The sequence below is a fragment of the Pseudopipra pipra genome, chromosome Z (assembly GCF_036250125.1).
Source record: "Pseudopipra pipra isolate bDixPip1 chromosome Z, bDixPip1.hap1, whole genome shotgun sequence".
Classification (NCBI taxonomy): domain Eukaryota; kingdom Metazoa; phylum Chordata; class Aves; order Passeriformes; family Pipridae; genus Pseudopipra; species Pseudopipra pipra.
In genome coordinates, this window is record NC_087581.1 from 2,727,005 (window position 1) to 2,740,141 (window position 13,137).

The 13,137-nt window shown below is 45.9% G+C and overlaps 1 protein-coding gene across 1 annotated transcript in view; it reads left to right on the forward strand.

Moving 5' to 3' along the window:
• Positions 1–9,054, forward strand: part of LOC135406581 (lipoxygenase homology domain-containing protein 1-like) — a 72,339-nt gene extending 63,285 nt beyond the window's left edge. Inside the window, exons 15-18 of the mRNA XM_064640897.1 lie at positions 2,345–2,515; positions 3,638–3,776; positions 5,283–5,444; positions 8,383–9,054. Coding sequence (XP_064496967.1) covers positions 2,345–2,515; positions 3,638–3,776; positions 5,283–5,444; positions 8,383–8,863 — 953 coding nt within the window. The 3' untranslated portion in view covers positions 8,864–9,054. The remainder of the gene's footprint in view (positions 1–2,344; positions 2,516–3,637; positions 3,777–5,282; positions 5,445–8,382) is intronic.
• The last annotated feature ends 4,083 nt before the right edge of the window (positions 9,055–13,137 follow it).

Consider the following 13,137-nt stretch of genomic DNA (forward strand, 5'->3'; position numbering starts at 1 on the left):
ATGTCTCTCACTGGAGAAAGATGGGATATTTTCTTTCTTTTGTGCTGTGCTGTTGTCACAAAAGATTTGATGGAAGTGAAAAAGCCTCCTAAATATGCTGCAGAGATGTTCATTGAACTTAAATGGAAATGAGCTTACCAAAAAAATGAACAGCTGACACTGAAAACATACTTAGGATAAATTTCCAAATAGCACCAAAGAGCAAGTTGCTCCAGTTGAAGCATGATGGGAGCCCTGGAGAACTTCATAGGATTATGGAATCACAGAATGGTTTGCACTGCAAGGGATCTTAGAGATAATCTTGTTCCATCCCCCTGCCATAGACAGGGGCACCTTCCACTATCCTAGGCTGCTCCAAGCCCTGTCCAAGCTGGTCTTGAACACTTTCAAGGATGGGGGCAGCCACAGCTTCTCTGAGCAAACTGTAAAATTAAAGAAGATGGAACCAAACTCTTCTCACCAGTTTCTGATGACAGGACAGGAATCAATGGGCTTGAACTGAAATACAGGAAATTCCATTCAAAATAAGAAAAAAAAGCTTTTTTTCTTGGCACAGGTAATCAAAGTCTGGCACAGGCCACCCAGAGAGTTTGTGGAATCTCCATCCTTGGCGATACTATAAACCTGGTCAGACACAGGCCTGAGGAACCTGCTTTGGCTTTTAGGGGATTGGACCCAATGTTCTACAGATGAAACTTCAAGCCACAATAATTCTGCAGTTCTGTGCCCCTGAAATTTAAAGGGCAAGTGGCTGTGTTGGCTGAAGTCAGTGTTTTGTAGTGCATGATTTCCTTACTTGGAGAAGGTTCAGGAAGCCAAAGTACAAAACAGCAATGGCAGTGAGGCTGATAGAGAACAGCCAACACGTAGTGTGGAGGGCTCACAGTCCTTAAGAAAAGGGTGACCTGTTGGCATAGCTCAAAAAGGTGCCATCATTTTCTTTTCAAGGGTAATGAGGATTAATATTTTCAAAGTAAGGAAGTAGGCACATGGCAGTGAATTCCTGGAAAAGCAAGAACTGTTTAATGTCTTTGGGATGTACATAATAAGTCAGCAGAGATGTCTCATCATGAACATAATCTTTCTTTGTCTGACTAATAGCAGGACTGTAAGTCCTCCCATCCCCACCAAGCTCAACAAGAACTTCTTTAATTTCAACAAAGAAATCGGGAAAATGCTCTCAAATGCTGTTTTCTTCATTTTCAAGTTGCTTTTCCAAGAGGAGAAAAAAAAAAACAAACCAGACAAACTGAAGTAGTAAACTAAAAGGGTGCTATGATTCCTCAGAAGGCCCCAAGGTAAGAGTTAAGAGATTTGGTAGTCCATGCTGGGACATCCATCACTTTAGTCTGTCCTGTTTTCACGTCCAGTCCCAACACTAGGGAATTCCCTCTGGTTGCTTGGCATGGAAGGGAAGGGTAATTTCCTTGCAGGTGGTAGCTGGCAGGGTCAAAGGAGGAAGTTGTACTTTGCATTCTGATTTTCAAATCCAAATATGAAGGATTTGGGGGGCAATACAGGCCGTGGAGAAAAACACTAAAACCCACTTGCACTCCCAAAACTTGAAGAGACCACCAAAAACCACACAGACACTGCTATCTTCACTAACAGCAACAGAAATGTTTGCTGTAGGGGTGGGCGTTAGTTAGGTGCAAGATGGGGGTTAGAAAATGTACTCAGCTTTCTTTTGGCTTAAAGTCTTCACTTTTCACTTAAAATAGCAGCAAAATTCAGCAGCAGTTTCTGTTGCAGAGGGTACTCCATTAACTTTTGCCCTCAAAATCTCTGATTTCCAGGGTTTTTCATGCTTTGGGCTCTGACAAACAGCCTCATGATTTCTCTGGGACTTTGTAAGGCTTTATTGTCCCTGAACCACAGCAGAGCTTTTTCATGGTATGGTCCCTCTGTAGACATGATGTCAGGGCTCTCACCAGCCCTGTCTCTCTGCAGCTGCTATGGGTACTGCAGAAGCAGAAGGTGTTCCCTAGCCCAGAGAGTCTGAAATCCAGCTTGTCCAGGACCATGCTCCAGTACCTTTTTATCTGATCAAAAGCTACCAGCTCCCTCAAAAACATGGCCTGGCTCTAGAAGGGGGATCAGATGATGGTCTTGAACAAGTTGTTTTTGTTATCAAAATGATATTGTGTTCACTGATGTGACATTATCTGAAGCAAATACCCATCAGATGCATCCAGTTCTGGAGCTCTCATCACTTTCAGTCCAAACCATTCCAAGATTCTGTGATTTCTAGCACCAAGATGGTGATACCAAGGAAAGGCACCTCACCTCATTACCCAAGCTACATGCAAATAAGCAAATCTTTTTTATTTTGTTGTTTTACAAGGAATTGCACCGGGTTGGCACTTGGAATATATTGATGTGATGGACTCTGCCATGGACAAGACATTTCGCTTCCAGTGTGATCGCTGGCTGGCTAAAGGTGAAGATGATGGGCAGCTCATAAGAGAACTGGCTTGTGCCAACAATGACATTCTGGAACTGAAGGAACGGACTGGTGAGTTTTTGGAGTTGTCTTTTGTCATTTGCTGAGGGACCTCAGAGGCCATAGGACCATATTGCCTGCAAGTTGCTTCACTAAAGGCTTTAAGGGTTGGATTATTTCATGTACTCTTTAGTTCAAAAGTGCTGGGATAAGAAGGAAACAAATCAGGGTTTATGAGGAAGAAAAAGATCTCATTGTGGGTTGAAACCTAAGAGGGACCCATCTGCAGTGGTTCAATCCAGCAATAAGCCAAAAGAACACATGGATATGATCTCATTAGAAGTAATGTGCTTGAGTCTTTGAGGTGGAAAATAAGATCAGTCCTTAAAGCTTTGTGAGTGACATTGTTCCGGCTTCCTCCTTAACTCGTTCTGGCCTACTAGCTCAAGAATTCCCAGCTGAACATGGCACCTGAGTTTAACAGCCCATGGCCCTGGGTCTGCTCTGGGTGATCCCACTAGGCCCAAGGTAATTACACTGGTGTCTGATGTGGTGAGTGAGTCAGCCAACAAGAGCTATTTAACCACACTGATGATATGCAAAGTGCATCTCAAGAGCTCCAGCAACAGTGCTCTTTTTCAGGAGAGTCCTGGAGAGTCAATAATCACATTACTTTAGTGTGATGTCATTCTGCCACTGCAAAAAAATCAGCCTTGTGATGGCCCTTTTGGGTACTTATAGGCCACCACATCATCTGAGCACATCCTGTCAGGTACCTGGGTACCCTCACTCTGTTGGGAACAGTGGCACAAAAAAAATAGGAGGATTTGGATGGACTGTGTTAAAAAGGGAGTGCTTAGCACAGCAGGGAGCTGAACACAGCTTGTTCAAGATGGACTTTGATGATCCTTGTGGGTTCCTTCCAACTCAGGATATTCTGTGATTCTAAGAATAACTCTTGCTACCCAATCGAGCAGGACTCATATTTTTTGAGTATTCTACCCCAAAGCACTTAGAATTCAAAAATACTACAGATTTCAGTGTTTCCATTCTTATTTTTCAAGTACTTTCTTGTATGCTGTGAAAAATATTAGGGAAGGAGTTTTTAAGCAAAGTGACAGCCAAATGAAGAGATCTTGTTGGCCATCTGCTCCTCCTTTTTCGTTTAATGTGTGTGTTAACTGTGCTCTAAAGCCTATGAGATTGTCACAGTAACAAGCGACAGAGAGGACGCAGACACGAAGGAAAACATCTGGATCATCTTAGAAGGAAAGATGGGCCGCTCGAAGGAATTCCTCATGGAAAACTCCTCCAAGAAAAGGAGATTCGAAAGGTAGTAAAGAGAATGGTGGGCTACAGGAACTCCCCACCAGTTGCATGTCCTCCACCAACACCACCTCTTCTCTAGGATGGCTTAGAGACTTGTGTTTGTGCAGTGCTTCTTCTTATCCCCCTCCCAAAAAGCTTGGCGGCTTCTCACCTGGATTAAAAGGAACATATAAAATGAGTTTCTGATGGGCAGTCACAGACTAGGTTTTAAAATAACACGAAAAAGGCATCTGGCAAAAGGAAATACAGATGTTGCAAGCGTGTGCGTGTCTCCCTTTGTATCAGGACATGCAAAGGGATTTCTGGCGAGCCCCCAGGGAGGCTCTGTGTGTGTTTCTGAGCTGGGAGGAGCAGAAGGAAGCTGGGGGTGGTTTTAATTCCTTTTGCAGCATCTCACTGGCAGTGGGAATCAGAGAGAAAGTAATAATAGTTAGAGGCTAAATGTTGTCAGAGCTGCTCAGATTTGACTTCCCAGACAAACCTGCAGGGTGAGGCTGCGAGATCACTGTCGCGTGAGGAAAGCCAAGAATCAGCCTCTCACTCAGACAGGCTGGAGGCACATCCATGTAACATGGGGCATATTCCTTCTCCCACGTGGCACCAAAGTGCTCCAGATGTGAGCTGTGTTTTCTGCTTTGTTTAAGGACACAGCACGTCCTTAGGAGACAGGGACCTCTTCAGAGTCACGGGATGTTCTGTTGCTTTGCAGGGAGGAAAGGTTTTCCTGGTAAAGGAAGGTGAACTTACAGCTGATGTGGGATGTAGTATGAATGTCTGAGGTATCATGTGAATTATGAAAGATCAGGAGGAGCTTCCTCTCGACCTTCAGCTGATGGTGTCTATGGAGGGCTTAGACACCATGCTCCGAGGCATTAGTCACAGACTATCCTTGGAGGCAGGTTGGAACAAGGACCAATCTAAGGAAATAAACCTAACAGATGCTCAGGGAACATGACAGGAATCTAGTCAAGGGTTTGACAGAGACATGTCATTCCTGCCCTGTTTCAGGGGCTTGGAACTAGATGTTCTTTATGGTCCTTTCCAAACCAAACCGTTCTGAGATTCTATGATTCTATTGTTTCCCTAAACTATTTTCAATCTGAGCTTCAGGAAGGGTGGCTGAACTAGCAAATTTAAAACAGCTATGGTGGGTAGATGTGTAACAGATACAGTATCTGTCAAGAATGAATGAATAAGTGCTGGAGGGGAAATTAGTCATTCTTTAGCTTTATCTATAATGAGGCAAATTGATTTTGTATGTGGAACAGCTCAAGTTTATCCTGGGAAGTTCTAGTGGCAACAATTTAAAGTGTCACCCCTAATCAGAGAAAATACTAAATTTAAATATGGAAATTATACTTTGTGTTGAATGATTGTAGGTTAAATCAAATGACTGTGAATGAAGGCTTATCTTCTATCTCCTATAGCTGTGTGCAAATTGCTTAATGTCCATATGTGACAAGTCACTGGCAGCCTCCAGGATACTGAAACTGCTCCCTGTTTCCTGTAGGGGAGCAACAGACACATTTCAGTTTTCTTCAAAGAATGTTGGGGATATTGCAGCCATCTGTGTTGGTCACTGCCCAAAAGATGGGAAGAAGTCATCTGCAAAAGCTGATGTCTTCTGGCATGTCCAGGAGATTATTGTGACGGAGATGGAGCTTTGCAACAAGTAAGTGCCTTCTCATTTGCAAGGAGCTGCTCCAGGAGGGCATGAGGGAGCTGATCTGCTCTGCACATGTCCTCCTGAAGGAATAACAGAAAGTCTCACCTTAGTCTGAAAGCTAAGGATATGTTGTTTGGTATGTCAGGTGCAGAACATCCCTGCCTGACTCACCTGTGCAGTTTCAGAGTTGTTAGAGAGGGCATTTGCATGTGCAGGTACATTTGTAAACAGGCTGCCTTGGGTGAATCTCACAGCTAGGACAAACTGATGTCTCAGGTTGTGGGAAATACTCCAGACTGACTGAAATGTAAGGGGTTTGTAGGATGCTCTGCACAGACTGGTCTTTAAGTAAGTCTTGTAAAAGAGCTCCTAGAAACAAGTCGAGGGTAAGACAAAACCTGAGCCTCTGATTCAGACCACTTTGGATCAGAGATCCTTCTGGTCTGGTCCAAAAGACTGGACATGACTGGAAGTGTCACAGTCATGGAGCTGGACCATATCTGAGGAGCCCTGAGCATGTCAGGTCGTACATGCTTTGGTCTGAGCCCTGTCTTTTTGAAGGGGTGTCATTCACACCTCAGAGAGCAGACAGCACAGGGACTGTGCAGGAACCAGAGGAGATCATCCATTTGCAGAAAAAAACTGCACTTCAGTGAAAAATCTGCACTGTTAATTGCGTATTTCTTCTCTTCTCCATGTTATTTCCATTGCTGCTAAAGAGTTTAACTACAAGGAGTTCATTTCAGCTGAAACAATTGAGTGTTTAAGAAGAAATCCTTGAAGTGTTGGATTTTTTTCTTTTTAAAGCTAAGAGTCTCTCCTAGCAAATTAATCAGACAGTTGAAGAGCCTTAATAATGTTTGCTGAATGAAAACTCAGTCAATTGCATACTAAAACATGCTCTTTTCTCCTTGCGGGGGAAAACCTGGAACCCTCGAAGTCCAGCTGCGCAATCAAATCCGTGCACTAAACTCTCTGGGAGCATGATGAAACTGCTGAAACAGTGTGTTGTGAAGGGGCCAAAGACATTCTCATAAAGACATGGATTTTTTTAAAGCTGTTTTAAATTAAAGAGGGCAGCCAGGAGGTACGGGTAGAGCCTGCAGCCTGTCCTTTCACTGAAGCAGAGCTCCAGCTCTGCGGATGCAGCACTTCACTGTGGTGTTTGCTGTGCAAAGGACCAACTGGAGAGATTGCACCATGAGAGCAAGCTCTCACTTCAAGTATTCCCCATCCCAAAATCCAAAAAATACCACCCAGACAAGTCAAAGACCAAATCAAGAGAGTTATGAAATTGCTGCGACAGTAGTTTTGAATTATGCTGGGATTTTGCTATTTAGTGGTAGATCTTAGTGTGTGAAAGGGCTGCATTAAAACTTTTCCTTGCAAATCGCAGGTCTAGAAAGGTCATCTTTTTTCTTCTTGCCCCTTGTGAAGGTTGGCATGCACCGTAATACCTCCAGACCATGAGATATTACATAGCTGAGGAGAGAAAACTGCAGCATCAGGCAACATATCCACCTCGCTCTCATGCAGGTTTTCTGTCCATGAGTCTAAAATTTTTCTCCCCCTGGAATTTCTCATTTACAGAGCCTCTTTCCAGGGAAAGAAGTTTTTCACTTTGGCTGCAGAAAACGCCAAAAGTGTTGGAAGTGCTTAAGAAACACAGTACAGCTGGAATCACAGTAACCCTTCCACCAGGTGTTTATTTTACACACATACACACTGCAACCCAGCTACACTCCATTCAGGAGGACCTGCTGCAGTTTGGTGAGGGCGGGGGAAGGGGGAAAAGCTCATTTGGAACTGATCTGCATCATTGGAAATGAAATACATCATTAAAAGCAGAGTGCTCCAGCCCTTGGCCGGGCGCCAGGTACAAGGTAATTTATGGATGTGCTCTGTGCTCCCTGCACATCACCAGAGGCAGCAATGCAGAGACAAGGGCTTCCAGCATCTGGTACCTATCATTTCTGTGTTCTATGATTATTTTTTTTCCCTCCTAAGGATGAGATGGGTGATCTAGAAAGGAAAGGGGAGACTTAAACATCCTCTATCCCTTTTTTCTGTTTTTTTTTTCCTGCTCATCCTGCCTCAGTGGGTCTGTAACTGGACACGCCATTGCACAGGCACAAGAGGTGACAAGAGCCCCACACCAATCCTTCCCATGTGCAGGATGTCTGTAGCTGTGTAGGGAGATGTCAGGTTTTCCAGTTGCAATTGCAATGTTCCATCACAGCTCTTTCTAGAGAGAAATTCTAGTGCTCCACATATGGGAAAGTGCTGAAACAGCATTAATATTGGGCAATTTAGTAGAATGCCCAGTCCATAACTTGCCTGTCCCAGCCATGATGTGGCAGCAGGGCCAGGGCAGTGCCCTTCCTGTGCTGGCACTGCTGAGGCACCTCCAGTGCTGGGGCAGTTCTGGGCCCTCAGACAGGAGAGACATTGAGGGGCTGGAGCGTGTGCAGGGAAGGGAACGGAGCTGGGGAAGGGTCTGGAGCAGCAGGAGCGTCTGAGGGAGCTGGGGGGGCTCATCCTGGAGAAAAGGAGGCTCAGGGGGGACCTTCTGGCTCTGCAACTCCCTGAGAGGAGGGGGGAGCCAGAGGGGTCGGGTTCTGCTCCCAGGGAACAAGGGACAGGATGAGAGGAAACGGCCTCAAGCTGTGCCAGGGCAGGTTTAGGGTGGATATTAGGGAAAATTGCTTATGGAAAGGATTGTCCATCCCTGGCACAGCTGCCCATCCCTGGAGGGGTTTAAAAGCCGTGTGGATGCGGCACTTGGGGACACGAGTTAGTGGTGGCCTCGGCAGTGCTGGATTAACAGTTGCACTCAATGATCTTAGAGGTCTTTTCCACCCTAAACAATTTTGTGATTCCGCACAATTTGCCCAATAAAGTGGCCATCTACACCATTAACACGCCACTGATTTTCCCCCGGCAGATACTTTTTCAGGTGCAACTCCAAAATCCCTCTGCGATACAAGAGACGGGACTACAAAGTCTTCGAGTGTGCCAAGGTCACCGAGAGCTTTGCCAGCAAAGCCCGGAGCTTGGTGCCAGTCAAGTATGAGACCATCGTGGTCACAGGCTTTGAGAAGGGCGCGGGGACCGACGCCAACGTGTTCATCACCATCTACGGGCTGAACGGGGACTCGGGCAAGCGGGCACTGAAGCAGAAATTCAGGAACCTCTTCGAAAGAGGCAAAACCAACAGGTTTTACCTGGAAACGCTGGACATGGGGGAGCTAAAAAAGGTCCGGATTGAGCACGACAACAGTGGTCTGGCACCAGGCTGGCTGGTGGAGAGGGTGGAGATCACCAACTCGGCCACTGGCGTGACCACCATATTCCCCTGCGGGAAGTGGCTGGATGAAAACCGGGGCGATGGGCTAATCTGGAGGGAGCTGTTTCCCAGGTACTGAGGAGGGCAGGGCCGCAGGAAGTGTTTGGTCCTCCCTTCTGTATGTGAATTTTTTTTTCTCACTGTACTGTTTTATATCGCGTTTTACTTTTTAAAACACTGGCTTTTGTACTGAGAGATTTTTAGCAGCAAGATGTGCTTCCTGGGTTAACATTTTGTAAAATTAATACTGTTTTTCTTTTTTTAAATGCATACAAAAATGCAAATTAAATAAATACCTTTGTTTCTTACTTATGATTGAGAGCCACAAGAAACTGTCCCTTACCAGCTCAGGTATCTCTGCTTTCAGTGCTATGCCCTGCCACAGCTGGGAGAACCTTACACCACTGATGAGCTCCACTTTTAGATAAGTAAAGAGGTGAGAGAGTTGAGTCACTTTATTTAAGAAAGTCGAGCTTGGAGATCCCAGTTTTTCCCAGTTACTGGCAACTGCAAACTCTGCATGTCCACACACGCACATGCACATCTCCAGAAGGCACCACATCAGGAGCAGCAGACACAGCTGAGTTTGGGGAGGACCTGCATCCACCCATCTAGGTCTTAAGCAGGGGGATCTGAGTGGTGTTTTCCACCCCTGGGCTCCTTTCCCCCAAGCCAGACTCAGCCGTCCAGCTGAATTCCTACCAGTCTGCAGGGCTGAGACCTGTGGTTACAGCTACCAGGGCTAAAGACCTTCCAAATAATCAGTTCCACAGCAAGGAAGCTGTGTTAACTATATTCAAAGCTGACTCAGGATAATCTTACCCTATATGGCCTGAATACCAGCTCCGTTTCAGAGCAGCTGCCATTCATTTTCTTCTGTTTTTTTCCCTTTAATAAGGGAATAAGTCTTTTTCTGCGGTGAAGGGATTTCCTGGAGGCAACAACGTTTAGTGCTCCTGTTGATGAGCTCTTCCCAGGTACTTGCATCTCTACAAGTACCAATGAAAAAAAGCCTTAAATAAATCATTGCTTCTGGAGCCCTCTCTCCCCACAGGCAGCAGAGCAGCAGGACACATCTTTCGGAGGGGAAAGTGAGGTGTCTGAGCTGCCATGAGAAGACCTTCCTCCTGGCCTGCCCATGAGAGGATGTTCCCCCTTCCAAAAACTGGTTTTAAAAAAGCACTTTGTATGAATAGGGATCAAATGGGTCATGAGTGGGTTAAACCCACCAAGCCCACCCACCCCATCAGCCCCTGGGTTGGGGGTGATACTTCTGCTGGGGCATGACCTGGCCATGAGGCAGGACTGCCCCACAGCTGAATCCCTGACTGCTCATGGGCAAAGGAGGCCCCAGCAAAGGCTGGTGATGCTGAGACAGGAGTAAGGGGCATCTTGCAGGTGCTGTCAATTGCTCATGGGTATTTGAAAGCTGCTGCATCCTACCAAAGCCCTTCCAGGGAAGTTCTGTATTTCTATTTTCCACAGCAAGCACCACCGGAGAGACTTGAGATTATTCATGGCTGTCTGTGCCAGTTCACAAATAATAGGTCAGACTAATTCATTTCAGAAACCTTTATGGTAACTGATGGTTTTGGAGCAGAGCAAGTTGCTTAAATGAGCCCAGTAATCAACCTCATCAGTGATCAACTACTTGCTGAGAGGAATAATAATAGCAGCCTTCACTGGCTGTGTTCTCCCTCCTCACTGCAGACTGTGAGCAAGGGGCTGGGGGCTTACGAGAGGGGCGTAACAAACCTCAGGAGGGCTGAAGAGAGTACTGGGGTCAGCAGGTGTGCTGCATCCCTGGGATCCTGCTGGGATGGGGTTCAGGCTCCCTGGCTACCCAGGGTGTCCCATGAGTGCATCTGAGGCATCTGGTTTTGCTGCGCTTGTGCAGTGTCACTGCAGTTCCCCAGGGGGTGTTTGAAGCAAAATAAGGGTCAGGCTTTTGATTTCTCTGCATTCTCTCCCACCTCAGTCTAACCAGGGCTATGAAAAAAACCTTCCTGTCAATAGGTTTGGCCCATTTTTAGGCAAATGTGTGCTGCAGTGAGATAGGAGTTTGTCCCATTAAAATGCTGTAGTCCTGGCATTTCTGGTTGTCTCCAGTCAGTCCCCACTTTGCACAGAGCTGTGGGGAAGTTGGTCTTAGAGCACCACTGCTGCAGTTTAATAATCCCTGCCATCCCCTGAACCAATTCACCTCACTGATACATGCTGTTGTGGAGGTGTTAAAGGCCAGGTTGGATGGGGTTTGGAGAAATCTATTCTGGTGGAAGGTGTCCCTGCCCATGGCAGGGGGCTGGAACTGGATTTTAAGGTCCCTTCCAGCCCACACCATTCTGTGATTCTATGATGATTCTATGATGATTCTATGATTCCAGCCCTCAGGAGCAGTGGGGCAGCTTCTGACCCACACACCATCCCTTCGTGGGGCAAGGAGGAAAGATAAATCCTTACCTTGCATATAAGATATAGGAGGTAGATAGGACCATGGACTGAAATCCTGTTGAAGCAGGAATGAATATCTTTGGGGTCACCAGATCAGTGTGTAGGTGGGAGATGGGACTGCAGATATCTGGGTTGCCATCAAAACCTCCTGCCATCCCTGAGCAGGCACACTCAACACAAAAGCTCCCTGCAAAGCTGCTCTGAAACAGGCCAAGGGAGAGTTTGCTGATGGGGGGTCAGCAACCCCACTGCCTCCCAGGAAGGCAACCTTGGCAAAGCATGAAACAACTCCACTTTTTTCTTCTGAAGACTTCAAACAGGCCCCTTGTTAGTGCAAAGCTCAACTCTAACCCGGCTCTGGGGAATCCTTCTGTTGCTACAACAACTAATGCTACAGAAGTAATAAGGCAAGAGTGGAGTTTTTCCAAGGACTGGATTTGCACTAAGCTGCTAAATTCAACACATTCTTGGCCAAGTGCAGAACTAGGGAGGAGAAAAGCCAGATTTTTCCTAGTCCTGTGCCTCTTGTACAGCTCAGGTAGAGCATCCCAAAGCTGATAGGTTGGGTAGATGCAAAGCTCCTGCTCCCCCCCCAATCTCTAACTTTTTCCTCTTTATTCCTTAATTGGTAGGCTTTAATGCACAAACCTTCACCCAAAAAACACTAATGTAGATGGGAAGCAAGAGCAAAGGATGAGGAGGTTACAATCAGAGTGAGTCTTCAAAACCAGGCTGTCCCATTGTCTCTGTCCTCCATCATTTTGGGAGTCTGATGCAATGCTACGTTTACTAAATTTATGTTTACTAAGCATTTGGGTGCTAATAGTGAAAATAAGTATAAACAAGAAGCCCTTTGCAGTGTTGTATGCTGAAGGATTGGTTGCCTCTTGCTGCAGGACACAGGGAATTATTTGCAAATCTCTATGAAATTGTTGCAAAATATTTTTATAGCATCATATACCAACCTTACATTGATGAAGACAGAATGACTGAGGGATGCGAAGTACCTTATATTCTGTATTTAGAGAACATATTATAATCTTCCCTTGCCCCATCCTTATGTGTAGAGGTCCATTTTAAAATTGAAAAGAGCTAAAAAAAAGAGCAAAAAACCAACCAACCAAAAAAAAAAAGAAAACAAACCAAAACCAAGAATAAATATATTTATTAATGGAGTTGTACAGCTCTGAGCTGCAACCTCTGAGCCAGCTGTGGATTTAGATGCTACAAAACACAAATAAGGGCTAACCTTCTCAACCCTGGGCAGCTGCTGCGAGAGCAGATGCTCGCAGTGAATAAAGACGTTGCATCTCGGTCCGTGCTGTTACACCTTGATGGGCACAGCTCCTCTCCCTCTCCAGCAGAGACACTGGCAGCTGCTCGCTGTGCTCAGCAGGCCTGTTATCAGATCATAGTGACGTGTTTGCCGCTCCAGTTCTGAAACCAAACCAATTGCCATCTCCAGCAACGCTCTCGGAGCCGTCACCCTTCTGAAGGACATCATCAAGATCTCAGTGAGAAAGTGAGATATTCCCCCAGATGGACCAGCAGGTCATTTTTAACCTGTTCTCCATTTTCTGAATTTCTGAAACCTTCCTGTAACTAGAGGTTTGTGTTGCCTGAACACGGTTCATCCCTTATGCAGCGTTTGCTGGATGCCGGAGGAGCCGGCAATTCCCTTCAGCTACAGGAACCAAATCTCTGTGATCAGCAGCCGCCTGTCTCCAAGGCTTATTTAGTCTAATCACATAGTCAAAACTGGAGACTGGTCTCAGCTTTTCAGGAGGAACAGCTGAATCAAGAGTGGGCAGGAGCAGAGACTGGCACCATTGATAGTGGGAGAGAATAAAAGCGCAGGAAGACCTATGAAATTAACTACGCAGGATGCAAAATTGGGTGTAT